Source organism: Podarcis melisellensis, assembly GCF_964234715.1.
Source record: "Podarcis melisellensis genome assembly, chromosome: 1".
Classification (NCBI taxonomy): domain Eukaryota; kingdom Metazoa; phylum Chordata; class Lepidosauria; order Squamata; family Lacertidae; genus Podarcis; species Podarcis melisellensis.
The window spans coordinates 29,109,792-29,131,328 of NC_138528.1; the positions used below are offsets into that span (position 1 = coordinate 29,109,792).

A 21,537-nucleotide genomic window follows, 5' to 3' on the forward strand; every position below is an offset into this window, starting at 1 on the left:
CACGAGGTGTTAGATTAAACAACTGCTCCTTCAATTCGCAAAGCAACTTGGATTCTTTGCAGGTGTTGCTCTTGTCCACAAGGTGGCAGTATGCATTGAGGGACCACCTATTCAGCACCATCCGTCATTTTCTGTAGGGGACTGTTTTGTGAAATTAGTCTTTCTTTTCTTTATGTTGTTGGTAGTTGAATGAACTTTTCATCATTGCTGCTGGTCAGGTTTAGATTTGTATTGGATAATGGATTTCATTTTCATTTACTAAGGCAAAAGCTATCGCTGTGCAAAATCCTTGTCTGAGAGATGCGTAAATCTGAGACCATAAGATAGTCCGGTTAGAGCAGACTGAAGACCCATCTAGTTCAGCATCCTGTTCTCACAGTGGCCACCCACATGCTTATGGGAAGCCCATAAAAAGCACCCAAGCACAAGAGCGCTCTACCGCCAGCCGTTGGTATTCAGAAGTTTACAGCCTCCAACCACAAAGGCAGATCACAACCATCATGGCTAGTAGTCATTGATAGCCTTAGCTTCTAGGAATGTGTCTAATCTGTTTTTAGAGCCATCTAATTTGGTGGCCATCCCTGCCTCCTGTGGGAGTGAGATCCTTGGTTGAACTGCACTATGTGAAGAGGTACTTTCCTTCAGTACTTTGTCCTGAACCCTCCAAAAATCAACTTCAAGGGATCTCCATGAGTTCTAGTGTTATGAGAGAGGGAGAACAACTACTCTGTATCTGCTCTCTCTGTGCCATGCATAATTTAACAAATTTATAATTTTACAAATTTCTACCATGTCACCTATTTACTTGCCTTTTCTCTAAACTTAAGTCCCAGATGCTGCAACCTTTCCTCATAGGGCAGTTGGTCTTTCCCCTTGATTATTTTGGTTGCCCTTTTCTGAACCTTTTCTAACTCTGCAATTATCTCTTTTTGTGGGTGACTAGAACTGTACACAGTATTCCAAATGTATTTGCACCAGAGACGGCTTGGCATTGGCAGTTTTATCCTTTCAGTTCCCTTCCTAATTATCTCTAGCATGCAATTTATCTAGCACACTGGGTTGACATCTTCATTGAGCTATCTTCTGCTACCCCAAGAGTCTCATTCATGGTAGCCCATTTTCTCTGGAAAGTATATTCCCACAAAGCTTCACAGCTACTAATATGGTAACTAGTGTAGTTCAGATCTAGTGATGTAGTTGCTGGTGAGATCCCATTATAGTTGCTGGTGAGATCCCATTATAGCGTTAGAACTGTTGGCTCCAGGTTCTAGCTTCCCTGGAAAATTTAAAAGTGAATAATTGAGTAAAGTAAGCTCAGGTGGATTCATCTCTTTTGACTCTAATGTAGGAATCCGAATTAGTTCAGTATGAACTATATCTTTTTAATTGTTTTATAGTAATATTTGGAGAGAACTGGAAGATTTTAGAATTTGAATGTTGAATGTTGACGTCCCTAAGCAAAGTTAACAATTTTAAGTGTCTCCTAAGTTAGCTGGGCTTTCAAGCAACAGCTTGCGGCAACTTCAGCACTTCATAGCCTTTGCACAAAGGCTGTTAACCCAGTTGCTACTCAGTTGCTACTCATATGGAGAGTCTCAGATGTCTTAGATTGGCAAGGACAACATCAACTTTGCATACTTTTGGTTAGTATATAATCATACTGGTACAATTTTTTGAAGCTGTAGTTCTTTAGCAACCTAAAACACAAAGTTTTAGGTTTTGATTTACAGCCATTAATGACTTGCTTCTAGATGCTGTGAGATTGCCATTTCTCTTATGTCTTACCAATCTTGTGCTTTGGCCAAGAGCAGAGTCTTGATGCTGTCTTCCATGCATTAAATACCAATGAAGGTACAGAAGCAATTTCCCAGATCTGGAACTATTGCCGACAGTATAGCAATCCTTAAATCAAGAATCTGCAGAAGGGGTTCACTGATACTAGCTGTATACAGTGAGCTGGGTGTTGACTAGCCTTCTGGACATGGAAAGGCACTAGATCCAACAGAGGCTCCCATTGGAGAAGTGGGGGGAAGGAAGATTATTTTTGCCAGTTCAGTTTGCAGATCCCAGCACCACCTCCCACCCTGATCCAAAAGGGTTTTGACCCCCTGGAACAGATTTCAAGGGATGATCTGCAAAAAAATACCTCCCAGTCTCATCATCCAAAGGATGGAGTCCACCGATGGGTAGTCTGGGTCTAACTTTTCATATTTTATTCTCTATTACTGAACGTGCAGAGCAAGTAAAACACACATACTGCTTTGTTTATAAAGTTGTGTGGTTATAGAATTAACTATCCTGCAAAAACAAAAATCTCCTGATGTGTCTCAGTTCTGATTACTTACAATTTATTGCTGCGATATGATGTAAATTCTCATTGTAACTGCATTGCTTGTTTAGGGTTGTCAAGAGTTGGTTAAAAAGGGGTTACTTGAAAGTACTTGAGTTTGTGGACTCTTCATGGATGTAGAAGAATTGGACTAAGTAGCTGAAGTTCATTTCAGGTTACATATGCTAGGATTCAGAACTCATTTTACTCTAGAAAATATATCTGAGCAAAGGTATTAGTGTCACAAGATCTGGGTGGAGGGTGGGAATAAGTAGAAAAAATGACTATGCTTACAAAGTAAAATGGGGATCAACAGCCAGAGCAGAAAATACTTTTCATGTATTTGTTGTATTCAGATGAATAGTAAACAACTTTAGCATCACCTTCACAAATTGTATGAGGGCTTAGTAGCTCTCAAAACTTGGGGACATGTATTTGTAGATTCTCTGGTACATTGGCTATTGTTAAATATTTGCAATCATTCCAGAGAGCCTTCCTTGGCCAAACAGGATGTTAACAGCAGGCTCCTTGGATAGAATACACATGCCGCAGAAAACAGCATGGCCATTTCCGAAACAGGACAAGAGGCTAATGAAGACTGAATAGACTTAATTAGGTGACAGCACGTGAACATGCAATCTGGAATAGGACAGAAGCTTCCCTTCTTTTATTTCCTATTGTTCGTTCAAACAAATCTTTCAGTGCTGGCATTGTTTCTGTCTGGTACTCATAATGGTCATCCCCAGGGTGCTGTCTGAAATACTCCATGTTAATTTAAAAATATAACTTGTGGCAGTATTTGTTTCTGTGTTTTGCAATTGAATGTGACTTGGTTCTAAAAAGCCAGCCTAGTTTAGCAGCTCTAGACAGAGGCAAAGAGTGTGCTATTAAAAATCTGTTCCTATTACCTTCTTGGCAGGGGCATCTGTTAACTGTGTGGTTCTTATAAATTAAAAAATTGTCCAGTAGCATCTTAGAGACTAAGTTACTTTGTTCTGGGTATAAGTTGGTCTCTAAGGTGCTACTGGACAATTTTTTAATTTATTTTGACTGTGTCAGACCAACACAGCTACCTGTGTCTGGTTCTTAGTAACTGAGTAGGTCCTTACCTTCAAAGTTTATAGGTGCTTCATTACTATTTTTTGCATGTTAGTATTTTTGCAATTGAGTCTCTCAAATATGTGATGTGTAGTTTCCTTAAAAACGAGCTGCTGACTACAATCCAAGAAGAGGAAAGGGTCTCTCCCCCCCCCCATATACTTCATTATACAAATGGGAAGGGATTTATTGCTCTTTCTAAAAGTCAGTTTGGGGACAAGTGTCTGCACTTGAGACGGGGCGGGGGGGCGGGGTGGAGAGTCAAAAATCTCTTGCTCCAAACTCTTTGGATTAATAAAACATTTAGATTAAAAGCATTTTTATTTTTTTTACAGAGGTTGATAAATTACTGGATGAATGTAAATAATCTACCTACTCTTGTAAAAAAAAAAAAAGTTAAAATAAATAAGGAATTAGTAATAAGTAGCCCATAGCAAAGCACTATGTAGTTTAACTGTTCAACAAACAATTAGTTTGGAGCTCCATGATGCTGTACTGCACATTAACTTAGCTGGAGGAGCTGCTGTTGCCCATATTAAACTCACTATCACTGAAGTACATTAGAACCTCTATTTTACCCATGGAGGCATTGAAAAAATGGGGGAGTGGAGAAATCCCATCTTTTTACCTTAAGAGACTTGCTGTAGATGCTTGATCTTTTTGGTTTCCCTTTACTGAACTTATCCATCTCAGTACAGTATACAATTTGATGTATGGCGACAAGAATTGCACGCAGTATTCCAAGCATGGTTGCATTGTAGATTAGTAGACAGACATTATAATATTGGCAGATTTTGTTTTTATGTCTATCAATCCCCAGCATGGAGCTTTCCTTTTCTTACAACAGCTGCTTTCTGAAAAGGTTAGAATCTTTGGGGCCTTTCAGCTGTAAACAAACAAACAAACAAACAAACAAACAAACAGAAATGGATAGAGAAGGGGGAACATAAGAAGAACTGTATAAAGTTAGGCATAGTGTGAAGAAAGTATCATAAAACTAGAATCCAGTGAAGTTGAATGGTGGGAGATTCAGGACAGACAAAAAGAAATACCGTATTTTTCACTCCATAAGACGCACCTGACCATAAGATGCACCTAGTTTTTAGAGGAGGAAAACAAGGGGGAAAAATATTCTGAACGAAACAGTGGATGTATGATTTTTGTGGTTCATGCTGTGGCCACAGACATGTGATTTGACAGTGAGTTTGGGGTAGCCTAATGCAAAAATCCTGAGGATCCATGTGGACCTGTGCTTTGTAACCACGTTTTTGCACCATTGTGGCCCCACAAAACAGTGGATGCGTGATATTTTGGTGCAGGCTATAGCCATGGACATGCTATGTGATTTGATGGTGAATTTGGGGTGACCCAATGTAAAAATCCTGAGGATCCATGTGCTTTTACTCCCCCCCCTCCCAGGCAGCCTCCTTTATCCCTAGTGTCCCTTATCTACCTCCCGATCGCTTGCCGATCAGCTGCTCAGCAGCTTTGTTTCAACACCCCCTTCCCTCTTTATAAAAAAAAGAAGCATGATCTGCTTTTTGCCCCTGGGCAATTTGGCTCCAGGGACCACGCATTCACTCTTTAAGACGCACAGACATTTCCCCTTACTTTTTAGGAGGAAAAAGGTGCGTCTTATGGAGCAAAAAATGCGGTACTTCTCTCACAGCGTATACTGAAACTATGCAGTTCATCACCACAAGATGTGAGGGTGGCTGCCATTAGGTGCTTTTTAAAAGGAGATTGGACAAATTCATGGATAATAAGGCTTTCATAGAATGGTAAGAGCTAGAAGGGACCACAAGGTCATCTAGCCTAACCCCCTTGTAGTGCATGAATCTTTTCCCCAACATGGGGCTTGAACCCACAACGCTGAGATTAAGAGTCTCATCCTCTACTGACTGAGCTACCAAGGTGGCTGTGATAACGTATCTATTTCCTCCAGGATCTGAGGCAGCTTGCTTCTAACTTCCAGTTGCTGGAGATTGTGAGCAGGAGAGTGCTATTGTGCTCGTGTTCAGCTTGTGTGATTTCTAGCTGGCAACTGTGGCAAACAAAATGCTGGACTTGATGTACATATGGTCTGATCCCGCAAGACTCTTGTGTTCTTGCATTGTTCTAATGGATTACCAATTCGCTATCATCATATGAGGTCACAAGTTGCACACAGATGCCCCAGGAAGACTTTTATGTGGAAATCTGTTCTATGAACAATGCTGCCTTCTTTGGGATTTTATTGGTCAGCCCAGCCCACGTACTGACTGGTAGCAGCTCCAAGCTTTCTGTTCAATATTCATTTTTAAACAGAGATGCTAGGAATTGAATTAGGACTTTCTGAATGCAAAACATGCTCTCTGTGCCCAATACATAGCTCTTGTTTTGTCTTAAATGGTAGTTTCCACCTAGAAACACCTAAGGAAACTGCATCTGCTTTGTCGTTACTTCAGTCCTCTTTTGGTTGCTATGTAAATGGCTAAAATTGCAATTCACAATCTAGAAACTAGCTCAACTTGATGAAATGCTTCCATTTTTTCTGGTATAAATGGTATCCAAGTAGAATGTGCCATGTAGCCCGCAAAGCAGGATTTGACGCTGACCTTCATGCCCCTTGCTTATAAACTGACTTTCTAAAAACACTTTTTTCCTTGAAGGTTAGGACATTTATGAGCTAAGAGTGGTGTGCGTCCTCTGGTTACTTAAATTTTATTTTTAAAGCACACTTTATTTAAATTGAGGTTGAAAATGTCCAGTTGTCACATTAGCATCTCTCATTTGAATTTCCTTCAATAAGTGACTTGTTAATGAGGTGTTAAATTATCACCTTGGGAACCCAGGGACTAGTCAAAACTAATTTGGGCAGAGCAAAACTTTTGTTGTTGTTGCTGACCTCAAGAATCCCAAGCTGTGCCAAGGAGCTGTTGGGAAAACAAATACTTTGGGGGTCATAAAGAGTTTCCTGCTTCTCCTCAGGGGTCTGACAGCTTTAAACATCACTTACTGGGTTTGTGCTTCTGGCAGGGGGTCTTTTAAATCTAACAAACGGCTCCTCCCCTTGCATTCTCAGAAGGCCCTAGGAGTAGGCTCCAGGAAAACTGTTAATCTGGCATGAGTAGGATCTTTGGCCCATTTAGAAGAATGTTAATAGATGAGCATATTGTACTCTTTATTGTAATATTTACCAGAACACCATGTTGAATGTATTTGTAGTTTTGAGTCGTGCTCCTCTTTCATTTTTTACTCAGGCCAAGTGCCTAAAGAAACTATTTGAATTGTTCCCCTTGCCCCTTGGTTGGAATAAGTTTTTCCTGTGCACTATTAGACAGGAAGAATAGTGTTTGAACAGATGCCAAGAGTCATTGCAGTTCTGTTCCCTGCTCTATTCTGCTCACTGGATATCCACTTGGTTTAAGTGGATAAGGCGAAAATTAGAGGCACTGTTCATTCTTTGCTTTCACTTATTTAAATGTGGATCTATTATGAATATCAGTCTTTTTTCAGACCAGTTACTTTACATCAGAGCCTTCCAAAACTGTGTGTTGCGACACATTAGTGTGTCACGCAAATGCTCCCTGCTCTATTCCCTGGGCTGCAAAGGGATTAGTTTAACTTCCAGTTTGCTAGTAAAACTGAATTAATGTGTCACGAAATGATGCATGGCCAAAAAGTGTGCCACCAAAATGGTATGTTGGGAAAGCTCTGCTTTGCATGTTGATTAGGCTGAATCTCTTTTTGCTTGAGGCTAGAGCTCTCCGATTATGCTTTTTTGCTATTCTTTTTTCCTGATGATCTGAAACACTACCATGATGACTTTTTTCATCTAACTCATATGCCTAAACTATATAGCTAGCGAGAACTTCAGCTAGAATTTGCTAAAAACTGTACGGTGCTAAGCTTCTAGCTTCTGTTGCCACCATTGACTGTTTTGCTTTTACCTGAGGCTAACAAGGTGCAAATGAGTTTGGGTTGAATTTTTTAATGTCCCTTTATGTATCCTTACATAACTTACCTGTGTTTTTTACCAAGTGTGCCATCCCATGGGTATATTCATCTCCCTTCCTAGGAAATTGTCAACGACATGAACTTCCTTCTCTATCAGTGATGTGGCCTCAAATATTTAAGCTTTGCTTCCAATTTTAATAGTGGATTGTTTCCTTTTCCAGGGGGCATGAACATTATCTCACTTTAAAGTATTGTAGTCCATTTTACATATAAAAATGAGTTAACGGATAGTCTCGGGCATTGGATAGCTCAGTTGGTTAGAGTGTGGTGCTGTTAATGCCGCGGTTGCAGGCTCAATCCTCGTATGGGACAACTGCAAATTCCTGCATTCCAGTGGGTTGGACTAGGTGATCATCAGCGTATCCCTTCCAACGCTACAATTCTATGATTCTATGATCTGAATTTCTTGCATTCCAGGATAATGCATCCTAATGTGGAATGTATTCTCTATTGGACTGCCTGAATATATTGCATTTTCCCATACATCATTTTCCTTTTCGTAAGATTAATGATTTTTGTAGAAGTAACTGATTAGCAATAAACTCTGGAGAAAAATGGGAGATGAGCAAGTTGCTTTGAAACTCTAAAAGGAAAGAAGATTTCTCTGTTTTCTTATACTCGTCATGTGCACAAAACTTTTTTCATTTAATCGTATTGCTTCTCTGAATTCAGAAGGGTGGTTAAGCTTTGATATTGGCCTTTCTAGGAAAAACAAGCAGATGGTAAATATACTCTGCACTCCCTGTTATATTAAGCGACTAAATTGTTTCCATGAAACGCCTTGTAAACATCTCTCATAGAACACTCTCCTCTGAAGTCTGCAAATTCCATGGCTTGTAAAGAAAGTGGTATTTGTACATGTTCCTGATGTTCCCACCCTCTGTCACTTGTTGGTCAGAATTGTCCATACAACTTACAAGCACTGTTGGACAAAAGGTTTTTGGATGAGCATGTTTACTGCCCAAAGGCTAACCCTAACCCTTGTTCTCTGTATGTTTACAGTTACTTTTGAATGTATGGGAACAATGCATTTTGGGTTTTATTCTATATCTGCTGAGGTGTGTGTTTCAAGATCAAAGCATGGCTGTCAGTTCAGCAGACATAGTCCTAGTCTCCTCCCTTTCCAAGACTAATAGTTTGTATTTCTTTTGAAACCTGGCACTTCATGTGTTTCATCTGTCTGCCATTGGCATGGGTTCAGATGGTGGTGTCCATGGTTACTTTACAGATTCTGGTATGCTTGTATGGCATGCCATTTCAGTGGCTAGATATATTGGCAAAATGCAAGTTGCTGATCTGACCGTGCCGTGTAGGAGGGCACACAAAATCCTTTCTTCCATGAATGCTGAATGAAGAAAATATCACTGAATGGAAAGAGCTTGACTTGTGAATTTGAAGCTTCAAATCTAATGACCTCAGAGCAAGAGATATATATATTCTTGCAGTAATAGATGCCAGTTTTTGTATGAATATTGCAACCTTATCAAACAGAATGTGCTTAACCGGTTTTCTCCCCTTCTGAAAAGAGGGGGCATACTGTTCAAGTGAACTGTATGCCAGCCTGTAAAACCCATAGGCTTAGCAACAAAATGTAATGAGGCATTGTTGACAGTTGTTGTCAGTGGTGGAAAGTCTTCACTGCTAGTACAGACTTGGCTGTGTGTTCAGTTATAGAGGAGACCAAACAATTTTCTCTACGGTAACAGTAAACACTCCTCCATGGTTTGGGCTAGGCAGCCGCTGTGCATGTGCTTCAAGCACTCTTGGACTAGGAGTTTATTGGAAGATTCTTTTCTAGTATTAGCAGGAATTTAGAAAAATAAAATGTTACTGAAGAGATTGCAGTGCCAGACTCCTAGCCGCTTATGCTTTCATCCACATTGCTTGTTATTAAGTTCCATCTAAAGATATTTATTCTCAAATGTTTAAGTCTTGTGAACAAAGGCAATTGCTTCTGAAGTTGTAAAATATTACTAGATCTCAGAAGAAAAGCTAAATGGAAGTGTGCTACCTGGTCCATATTTTTGTCCCCAGGCTCTCCAATTTTTATATTATTGTTCCCGTCTAATCGGACATATGGGTGCAATAACAATTGTCCCAAGGAGCATCACTGTCAGTTGCTCTTTGTGAATGAGCACATTCTTTTACCTAAAGGCCGTTCTACAGAAGGTAATTCATAAGGCCCCCAGCACAGTTGCTTCTCACTTGGTTCTGCCCTTGGTTAACAAATCATTCCAATTAAAAATATGTATATGTCCACTGCCATTTCTGAAGAAGTGAGGAGTTTCCCACTTGTTGTTGTTTAGTCATTCAGTCGTGTCCAACTCTTCGTGACCCCATGGACCAGAGCACGCCAGGCACTCCTGTCTTCCACTGCCTCCTGCAGTTTGGTCACTTAAAGGTAAAGGTACCCCTGCCCGTAAGGGCCAGTCTTGGCAGACTCTGGGGTTGTGCGCCCATCTCACTTAAGAGGCCAGGGGCCAGTGCTGTCCGGAGACACTTCCGGGTCACGTGGCCAGCGTGACAAAGCTGCATCTGGCGAGCCAGAGCCGCACACGGAAACGGCGTTTACCTTCCCGCTGGTAAGCGGTCCCTATTTATCTACTTGCACCCGGAGGTGCTTTCGAACTGCTAGGTTGGCAGGCGCTGGGACCGAGCAGCGGGAGCGCACCCCGCCGCAGGGATTCGAACCGCCGACCTTTCGATCGGCAAGTCCTAGGCACTGAGGCTTTAACCCACAGCGCCACCTGCGTCCCAGTTTGGTCACTTACATGCTTCTAAATCTACACCAAGTAGAAACTTCTGCAGCAAATAATAGAGACTTGGGAAACCTGGTGCATTAAATCGTTAAACCGCTTCTTAAAAAACCATCTTTAGACCCGGCCAGTATGGCCAACTATCGCCCAGTCTCAAATCTTCCATTCTTGGGCAAGGTGATTGAGCGTGTGGTTGCTGAACAACTCCAGGCACGCCTCGAGGATGCGGACCATTTGGATCCCTTCCAATCGGGGTTCAGGCCTCATCATGGGACCGAAACTGCCTTGGTCGCACTGGTTGATGATCTCCGGCGAGCTAGGGACAAAGGTGAGAGTTGTTTCCTAGTTCTGCTGGATCTCTCAGCGGCCTTTGATACAATCGACCATAACATCCTTCTGGACCGTCTAGAGGGGCTGGGAGCTGGGGGCACTGTTATACAGTGGTTTCGCTCCTTCCTCCTGGGCCGTGTTCAGAAAGTGGTGGTGGGGGATGAGTGTTCAGACCCTTGGGCCCTCACTTGTGGGGTACCTCAGGGTTCCGTCCTCTCCCCCATGCTTTTTAACATCTATATGAAGCCGCTGGGAGAGATCATCAGGGGGTTTGGACTGGGTGTCCATCAATATGCAGATGATACCCAGCTCTACCTCTCTTTCAAATCAGGACCAGTGAAGGCGGTGAAGGTCCTGTGTGAGTGCCTGGAGGCGGTTGGAGGATGGATGGCGGCTAATGGATTGAGGCTGAATCCTGACAAGACAGAAGTACTGTTTTTGGGGGACAGGGGGCGGGCTGGTGTGGAGGACTCCCTGGTCCTGAATAGGGTAACTGTGCCCCTGAAGGACCAGGTGCGTAGCCTGGGAGTCATTTTGGACTCACAGCTGTCCATGGAGGCACAGGTCAATTCTGTATCCAGGGCAGCTGTCTACCAACTCCACCTGGTACGCAGGCTGAGACCCTACCTGCCCGCAGACTGTCTCGCCAGAGTAGTGCAGGCTCTAGTTATCTCCCGCTTGGACTACTGCAATGCGCTCTACGTGGGGCTACCTTTGAAGGTGACTCGGAAACTACAGCTAATCCAGAATGCGGCAGCTAGACTGGTGACTGGGGGCGGCCGCCGAGACCACATAACACCGGTCTTGAAAGACCTACATTGGCTCCCAGTACGTTTCCGAGCACAATTCAAAGTGTTGGTGTTGACCTTTAAAGCCCTAAACGGCCTCGGCCCAGTATACCTGAAGGAGCGTCTCCACCCCCATCGTTCTGCCCGGACGCTGAGGTCCAGTGCCGAGGGCCTTCTGGCGGTTCCCTCATTGCGAGAAGCAAAGCTACAGGGAACCAGGCAGAGGGCCTTTTCGGTAGTGGCGCCCGCCCTGTGGAACGCCCTCCCAGCAGATGTCAAAACGATAAACAACTACTTGACATTCAGAAAACATCTTAAGGCAGCCCTGTTCAGGGAAGTTTTTAATGTATGATATTTTAGTGTTTCCTGGTTTCTATGGAAGCCGCCCAGAGTGGCTGGGGGGGCCCAGCCAGATGGGCGGGGTATAAATAATAAATTATTATTATTATTATTATTATTTTCATCATGATTTCAGGGACCAAATAGAAGCTATATAACTGGCTACTGGTAGTTCATGAACCACAGTTTAAGCACAACAGTTATATACTGATGCAGATTGTTTGTTTCTTAATCTTGCCAGTGACAAGTATGAGAGCTGTAGTTGATGCTGATGTTCAGAACTTGATAACCTTCTAGTTGAGTACAAGCAAAATCCCTCATCCTTTGCATAGAGGCTCTGTTAGTAGTCAGTAAATTCATCTGACCTGGTCTGTCACCTGCTTGTTCTTTCTCTTTGCCACTGGTACCACGGACAAGGTTCCCTCCCCAGAGGAAAAGCAGATCTGCAGTGGGATGTGGATTTCTGCAGCATGGGAACAAAGGGGTTCAGTATCTCCCTGCCTCCCAGGTGCTATTTAAAGATAACACAAAAGGTGTTTTAAATGTGTTCATGCATTTAACACATTTGCTGCTTTGGCCTTGGTTGCTCATTATTACTTACTGTTTTGTGTTTACATTATATTCTCAAGGTGTTAATCTTGTAGAAGCTAATAATTGTGCAGTGTAATTTGAGACCCTCTGAAGTGCAAAGAATTTAACAAGCAGGCCTTTGGGATCACTCACTATTCAAATCCCAAATATTTGACTTTAATGTCAGCCCAATCAGCACTTCTAAATGCAAAAGGACAGATGTGTAGTAGCACAGACTAGTAAAATGTTGTAGGACAACATCTTTTACATCTGCAGAGTAACTGAAGCTGTCCCACTGAGTTACACCGCATAAAGCTTTGCTATGAGTTGATGCTGTGGCTAGTATTTACTAACATGGATACTTCCCTTTAAAATAGGATACCCAGATCAATGCAAACTTTAGGGGAAACTGCCGCTCAGAGGAGAAGATGAGCTGATAAAATGTTAAAAAGCTGTTGTATTTCTACTGCCAAGAATCTGTCATGCAGCTTAAAGCAAGTGTGGGGGGTGGGGAGGATTATGTTATAAGCAGAGCATCAACTGCTGTACTCTAGCATAAAAGCGGAAAGCACTGGTCCACAGTCTATAGGAATAAATGCATGGCACGTCTCAAATGCCAGATTTGCTTAGCAATCATCATGGTGTTATGACAGCTGAGATGTCCTCATATTAAATTACAAATAGCCTGGCTATTGTACATGAGAGGTCACACACTGCTTTGAATCTGCAGCTGAAATATGAAGGGAAGGGGGTGGAATCATTTTTATACACCAGCGAAACAATTTAATTTCTATTAAAACTTCTGCTTAAAGCTGTTGTACACATCTTTAGCTGTGTTTTGTACATTGTGGCTAATACAGGGTGCTGAATGTGTTTGCCAACACATGCCAGGTCTAGTAAACCTTTGTAAATGATAAAATCTAGAGGAGAACGGAGATCTGTGGATGGGCCACTCTTGACTGTTTCATGTTAGGTACGGAACAAGTTAAAACACAGATGCAAAGGGACAATTGGGAGCTTAAAGCACATTTCTGGTTATTCCTTAGCAAGCAGGATGGGCTGATAGTGCTGACAAACTTTGCAGTATGGGTGTAGCCAGGATTTATTTCGGGGGGGGGGGGGCAGAACCAAGCTATCTGTGATGCAATTGGTGAGTTAAGTATTTTTATTTATTTACTTGATTTAGGGGGGGACAGCTGCTCCCCCTTGGCTATACCCATGCTTTGCAGACACCTTTGCTGGTCTGCAGAGGAAAAAAGGCTGCTTGCAGGCACAGCAAATGGACAAAGCAAGTTTTGTTGTGGTGCTGACAGTGAGACCCTTTGAAGTTGTCACCTGGTGTCATAAAAATATCAGGTGGCTGAACCTCTCAAAGTGGCCCAGGGGTTGGAGGAGGTCCAGAACATTAGTTGTTTATGCAGAAAATATCTGATTAAGAAGAGTGTGCAGCAAAAATGCCACGTTATTACACCCCCTACGCTTTAAATCCCACTTAGTGTTATCTGCTGTCTCACTGTGGTATACATAAGGCAAACGTTTTCAACCTTTTTGAGTCCATGGCTCCCTTGATCAGCTACATTCTTTCTGCGGCACCCCAGTGGGGCTCAGGAGCCCAGTTATGTCACCCCCTTGCCTGCAGATCTGGCAGCCTCCCACCCTTTTTTGAAACCCTCCCTTATGGAGTGTTTCCTCAACCTCCTCTCCTCTCTCCTCTCCTTGAGAGTCATCTGGGCAGCGGCTGCCACCGTCCCTGATCTCTGAGCTCCCTCCTGCCCCATAGAGAGGTGCCTCTTCACACTGCCCCACAGGGGCCTGGGACTTATCTGTCCATTCCCAACAGCAAGGGCTCTTGAACCGGCTGACTGGATTTCCTTGCCCACTTGCTTGCTTACTCAGAGGCCAATTCAGTTCCTGGCAACCAGCACCCCCTGGCCAGCCCCAGAGGACCATTTGCCTGGGGAGCTTGTTGGCATTGTCCAAATACAGATGATGGATGATCTCTTTCCAGACTGAAGTGGAATGATTGTGTGTTTCCTTTAAGGATATAATTTCTACATGGGCAGAGTAAGATTGGTCTCTTGCAAGCACAGTTGGCAGTTCCAAATGAAGAGTTCTCACAAGGTGGGATGTTGCAGGGGGTTTAGTACTAAAACATATCTTCTTGCAAGTAAATGCTATAGGGTCCTGGACTTGAACATTTGTGATTCAAGTAGTATACTTCATTATAGGTTTCAAAAATGTTGTGTAGAGAAACTATTTTGATCAGTGCTTTGCTTGTTTTTGTGGCTGTGGATTTTGGCATGTATAGGGAGATTGGCCGGAGGTTAAAATAAATTTTGGAGGCTGTGCTGAAATTCAGAAGAGCATTTTGGTTGTAATGAGGAGGTGCTAGTTTGATTCCCTCTGGCCATGATAATGCCTGGTGGACACTGACAGTTCTGAGTTTTATCAGACTATTAGATTCATTAGCTAGCACCTCAACAGCTTAGCATGCATGCCCAGCACCATTTCTGACAAATAACTGGACTCATCCAACCCATTAGTTAGTTTCTTTTGACAGTCTTTAATGGTGGGAGGGTATTGTCAGAGAAACATACTCCTTGGCTGTATGCTGTCATTGAGGCAGTAATTTAGTTGCTTAGGGAGGACTTTCTGTAAGAATAAAGATAAGATAGCAAATGTACGCAACTGATTAAGTACTTCTAGTTTTTCAACTGGCAGGATTAAAGGGTATGAAAGTACACAGTGTGCTAATGAGTTTCTAGCTTTGCTTTAGATCAGGAATGGGGACTTCCATAATCCCTGACCATTTGGGCTGTGTTGAATCGGGGTTGATGGGAACTGGAGGGTTACAGTTTCCCCAACTCTGCATAATTGAGACCAAGAGGAAGAGTTGGTTGACTGGGTGGGGGCATATTGGGGCTCTCCTGTTGGTAGAGTGCTCTGTCCCATCCAGGCCCCTCTCCAGCATGGCAGATCAGGGGTTTGCATCGCTCTGAATTAAAGGTATGAGGTATCTAGCTTATTGATCATGCATTATACCATCTAATAATAAATGGTACATTTTCACAGGTTAGTCAAAAAAGAAATGGAAGCTAGCTTTTAGAACTGACTTTGAAAACTCAGTGCTTTCAACATGTGGAGATCAGCGCTAACCGTGTCATAATACCATAATATCAATTATGAAATTCAATGTTACTGATACTGTGCATTGTGCCTGCTGATTTCAGAGCCAGTTGTATGGAAAGCATGTAAATCGTAACCAGCATAAAACATTAGTGAACCACAGGAACTATAACATTTTGGTACTTAACTTGCCTCTATTTTCAGCTACCTTTGCAGTTTCTTGGATTTCACCAAGGGGAAACAAAGCCGTTGGCTGGAAAGAAAATGCTGGCAAAGTTGCCAAGATACATTCCTTCAGGCTAGAGCATGGGTTCCAAAGCTTTTTCTAGTTCTATGCCAGAGGTTCAGGACATATACTTAGCCACCTTGTTTCTACAGAAATAGAGACCTCTCTTAAATCAGTTTCTGTGCATCTAGTTGAAATATTTTTGTCCATTTTGTCATATTAATCCCACCTGCCTGTCCTACATGCATGCCTAGTGGTCAGTTTTGAAGAGTTTTGGACAGTCGTGCTTTTGCAGGACTGCTCTGAGAATCACAGTTAAGTAATCCATCATGTGGAGCTCTGTGTTCAGCAGAAGAGAACTTGTAAAGAGCTCTCCTAATCCCTGTTGGGTTACTTGCCTGAATGTTACAGATAGGTAGCCGTGTTGGTCTGCCATAGTGAAAACAAAACAAAATTCTTCCAGTAGCACCTTAAAGACCAACTAAGTTAGTTCTTGGTATGAGCTTTGGTGTGCATGCACACTTCTTCAGATATCTGAAGAAGTGTGCATGCACACCAAAGCTCATACCAAGAACTAACTTAGTTGGTCTTTAAGGTGCTACTGGAAGAATTTTTTTTTTTGTTTTGCCTGAATGTGTGGGCTGAAAATAAGGAGGAGGTGAGGTACACATACCTCACCCCAGTGTCCCCACATATGCTGTATTCCAGTGGCATCTGGTAACCCTTGCACCTGATGGGGTGGCCTGTAGCCAAGGAGGCCATGTAGGCGAGGGCAATAAGGTCTCACTGATTGGGCCAAGGAGGTCACATAAGCGAGGTCAAGTTGTTTTGGTTTTTCCCAATCTTCCTCCCTTCTAAAGGTGTGAACACTTGAAGTATTGGAGTTGTGTAAGTACTTGGTGCCAAACTAAACTGAAAAGTGTCTAGTTTAGAATGGGCCCCTGCTGTCACAATTTCTAGTGTGGGTCAATGTCTCCCTGTTGAATAAGTATGTAAAGCTATCAGATGAGTCTCCAAAGATTTGGAGATGCCATCAACACACTGATGTTGCCAGATTTCTGGTTTTAGAGTATAAAGCTATATGGCCTCTCCATTTAGTAAGTTCAGATCTGGAGGGCACATGGTCTGTGTGTGTATCTGTAGAAATGAATTAGAGTTATACGGAGCAGGGTTTTTTTGGTCACAAAACCCAACTTACATTTCCTCTGGCTTTCAGAACATGCCTAAAGCATTATTCATCTGGTTGTAAATGCAGTCCAAATACAGAATACACTTCCTCAGCTCTTTTAGCCAACCTTAGGAATCCATGATGTATTAGTCATACAGGGAGCAGTATCTGGTTCTTGGAGTAGGCATTTCTTTTACCCCAAGAGATTCAAAACTAGTGGCAAGTGGTTTCCTGCTGCCTCTTTCCCAATTCATCTAGTGCTTGGGGCCAGAACCCCCGCCCCGCACTTTAGTTGTTGTAGCTGAAGCTTGTCCCATGCCCGATGGACCAAACTCCTAATAAGCAGTACATTCACTTACACCAGGATTTCTTGTTTATATTTTGTATACACAACTGGTTTATACTTGTGTATGAAAATATGTGTATGACTATCGGGAATTCTCCATAAACAGGAACATTTCTCACATCCAATAACTTGTGCCACAATACTTTAATTACAGTTCTTGATAAAGTGATGGTATTATGCCCCTATAATACCGATGAGCTTTAAATAGGCATGAGATTCCATCACCATAGTACACCTCTGCTCAAAGATTTGCAATGGCTGGTGAGCTGTTACTTTACGTTCATAGTTTTACTGTTGGTCTGTAAAACCTTAATAGCTTGGGGCCAGCTTACTTGAAGGTTTGCCTTGCCCCGTGTGTGCCTCTTCTACCACTTTGACCAGCAGAACTTTGACTTCTACATGTGTCATACAATTTGCAAGTCCATTTGAGAGGAGTTGGATCTTTAAGTGGGGCAGCATCTGCGCTTTGAAACACTCTTCCTATTGACATAGGCAGTTATTCTCAGAAATGCAATATACATTTGTTTTTTAAAGTTTTGCTGATTTTACCTATGCTTTCTTGGTAATTATTTGAGGTTTTTATGGTATAAATTGTACCAAATAAATAACCACTCAATGCTGCCTAGCTCTAAATTGAGTACAAACCTGGACTAGCCCACTATTGTTCTTTCAGTTCTCTTGCATTCCAGCTAGATTTGTCAGTGACTCCATACATGCTATATTCCATTGTCTTTTGTGCAGCACTAAGCCCAAGAGAAGCAGATGTGCCAATTTCTCCCGGTAACTGAGGAGAGAGAGTAGTATCATTCAACTGCCAGCAGCTTTATGGAGCAGGCCTTAAGAATTGTGGCCATCTTCTCCACACCCACCCCGAATAAATGTTTAAACAATTTCCCCCAGTTTCTCTCAAATCAAAGCCAGGAAAGCATATAAATGCAGCCAGAGTTACCTAAGCCTTGTTAGGTTGAATGTGGCCAGAATTACAGTGGAAATGCGAATAAACGTTTTTCTTATTTCTTCTCCTAGTCTTATGTGCCTTCTCTTGTAATAATCCATATTAACTTTTATTTGATCCGTACTTACATAATGTCCCAGATTCCATTGTGAATTTCTGATTAAACTGTGGGCCAGCTACTTGTAAAACTGAAGACAGCACACACTCACTTTAAAAATGGCAAACGTGGTAGAAGCCTGAAGCTTGAATTTGCAGGAAATTAGTGTTTTATGAGCCCCCCTGGCCCTGACAGACAGCACACATAATAAAAATTAAACACTGGATTTCAAGTTCACACTGTTGAAAAGGCTGTGCTATTAAACAACCTTGTTTCCACTACATCTTAATTTTCTTTGGGAACAATTGAGCTTTCAGGTGAACTCCTCTGGAGTGCATAGGGGGGGGGGTTATTTAAAAAAATCCACAAAGTTGAAATTGTATGGGAAATGGGCAAAACTGAATATATTAAAAAATTGTTAATCTCATTTTGAATCTCCCTAGTTGATGGCCAACACTTGCGATGGCCACTTCTCACTCAGTGAAACTATAGAATTTGTGGTTTACTGGGGAGTTGTAGCTGACACTCCATGAGGGATGGTTTGAGTGCAAGTTGTAAAAGATTGGGTCCAAATCCAACCAAACACAGCTTAGAGTGCATTTACTCTACACAATGTGGCTATGATTGTGGAAAAAAATCATATCTTAGCTACTGACACACCGCCATTCCCCAACCCACATAGAACCATTAATGCAAACTGTAAAATGTAAACTGGAGCTTATATGAGTAGCCTTATTTAGCCAAGTCTGCCTCTTTGCTTGCATACCCCTTGCACAGGTGTTTTGTCCCTGTAAGGTCCAGTTCACCTTAAAGGCACTGCATACTGTGAGAGAAGATGATACATGAGCTTAAGGTAGACTCCCACACCCTTGGGAACCCTAGCGATGTGTGAACTAATTAGAAGCAACCCTGGGAGATGCTTGATGAGATTTTTGATAGGGATAGTGCTTAGCTTTGGATGCCTTCGGCAGGAAAGCGGCAGCTTCAGAGCTAAGTGCCACTTCTGCATAATGGTGTCGTGGACAATCTGTCATCATGGAAGGAGAGTGAAGAGTATTTTAAGTGCTTCATTCAGAGCTTGTTAATCTTGTTATAAGTGCATGCGTGTTAATCTTGTTATAAGTGCATGCGTGGCAATCTCTACTCCCTCAGCATCTCCAAACAGCAAGCATTTGTTTTCAAGCTCCTCCAGTCACCTTTGTATTTTTGCTGGGTGCTCAAAATCAGAGCTGTGTACTTAAACAGGCTGCAAACTATATATAAAAACAAGTTTTTCATCTACTTTTAGTGACCTAACCTATGTTTGTACCTTGGCATCAAAACTTCACTTTTTACCAGCAATAAAGCTTCTTGTGAATTGAATGTGTTATGTAAAGGAACAGACACTTGAAACTTCATAGAAACTAATCTTGTCCTCCTAAAAAGGTCTGTTGGATTATTATGCAGTGCACAAACATAAGCAGATGCACAAACTTTTGATATCCGTTTCCTTTCACAGATGACGTTAGAAATAGGCATTGGAAAAGAATGCAACGTTAGTAGTATAATCACAAGCTTTAGAAATTGTATGGTGGGATGTCGCATAGTTACAAAACAGATGCCTGTTTGAAAAGCCTTCTTGCAAGTGTAGAGGGAGGAAGATCTTGTTATCCTCTGTGGGTGATTACTTTGCTTTTAAACCCTAATGGGCTCCAGTGAAATCAGTTTCTCATCAAAGGACTAGCTGGGCTTTAAAACAAACACTGGTGCTGCAGGCTTCCCTTGCTTGTTTGTGGAATAAGAATTCAACTTACGCTTGGCTTTGATGAGTTCAGAGGAAATGTATTTGTTGCCGTTGAACCCTGGTGCTCCCTGTGGGTGGTCCTTGCTGCCATTAGAGGGAGGGTTGGACTACCATCTTAAAAGGATAGCAGACACACCACTTATTCTCTGCCACTTATTTACTGGATATGAAGGTTTACCATCAGTTTCCTATAGGAAAATCCTCTGTTGCTGCAAAATTATTTAAAATACCAGCCTTTTCCAAGAAACGTGCATTAATTATCTGTTACTGTAGTTTATTCAACAAGTGCAAATGAAATTCTCTGTGGGAAAATGTGGCTAATGTTGCATACTAGTGATTTCACATCACAACAAATTTGGTTATAAGTTGAATAAGTAGCTGCAAGATTAGTCTTGACAGATCAGTGGTGAAGGTGCTGTAGGGGTTGTCCAGATGTCTATCTTTCTATCTCTATCTGGGTCAGGCACTTCAAGAACCTAAAGGACAGCAAGTCTGGGGATAATGAAGTGAAGGTAAACACAAGTCTTTGTCTTTGTCCTCCAAAGATGTCAAAAACCATGTTTAAGCCATAGTCATTTTTTCATAGGCATGGAACTCCATCTAGTATTATGATACAGATATTCTTGGTGTCTCATAGTCAAGAGCTGTTAATAATAAAAAATCTCAAATTTTAATTTCTGAATCTTATAAACCAAATGGGAATTGATTTGTAACCTTCCATATCCTGGAAGTTGAGACCTTGCATCATCCATTATCCACTTGGCAAATGGGAAACTGAGGCTGATAGTGATTCTACATTCTAAGCTGTTATTTGAACCCCTTCAGTCCCTGCTGAAGGAGAATTAGAGGGATTTCTCCACTCTTCCCACTCATGTCTTCTACTTCTAATGCCTGAGGCGGGATAGTTTCTCCAGTCAATATAATCTTGGCTACACTGAAGCCTTTTCCAAGGCAGGAGATAATAGCATTTCATAATTCTTTTTTAAAAATATGTGCTTCCACCTTTCTCAAGCTATTTTCACCTGTGTTGGCATCAAAATGTGATTTTGGAATCAGGTACAAAAACCTCATTCGTTTGATTTTCCCTTTCAGGAAAGCAGCGTATACAACAGTTGGCTGAGAGCATCAGGTATTTCCGAAGACGGCTTAAGGAAATGGGCTTCATCATCTATGGAAATGAAGACTCACCTGTTGTACCTTTGATGTTGTATATGCCAGCAAAAATCGGGTAGGTTATATAGGGAGATAGTGATCGTTTAGCTCTAGCAGAAGTAGTAACGATTGGATGTATACCCAACTCCCTTCAAAATAGTTGGTGCTACAGCAGTAGCAGAAGAAACAGTTAGGGAATTGACATTTGACTTATGGGAGCAGGGATATATGAAGCTACTACTGTAGGAGGTTAGACTCCCAGACTCTTGGGAAGCTGGATTATTGCCCGGTTCCACATCCTACTTGCCTTGTTCTTTGTCACTGCATGGAATCACAGAGCATTCCTGGATATTTCTGCACAGTGCAAGCTGCCTGCTCAGATAGCAATTGGCAAGGGAGGGGTGGTGGTGGAATTCTTGGTGAGTGAGCTCCAAAGCTGGAGTTTCTGTGTTCTATCAAAGATACTTTCAAGTTT

At 42.1% G+C, this 21,537-nt stretch overlaps 1 protein-coding gene across 3 annotated transcripts in view; it reads left to right on the forward strand.

Annotated features, from left to right (window-relative positions):
* SPTLC2 (serine palmitoyltransferase long chain base subunit 2) overlaps window positions 1–21,537 on the forward strand; it is a 67,638-nt gene that overhangs the window by 35,559 nt on the left and 10,542 nt on the right. For all 3 annotated transcript variants that reach the window (XM_081912206.1, XM_081912205.1, XM_081912207.1), the window contains exon 10: window positions 21,003–21,138. In XM_081912206.1, the coding sequence (XP_081768332.1) occupies window positions 21,003–21,138 (136 nt within the window). The remainder of the gene's footprint in view (window positions 1–21,002; window positions 21,139–21,537) is intronic.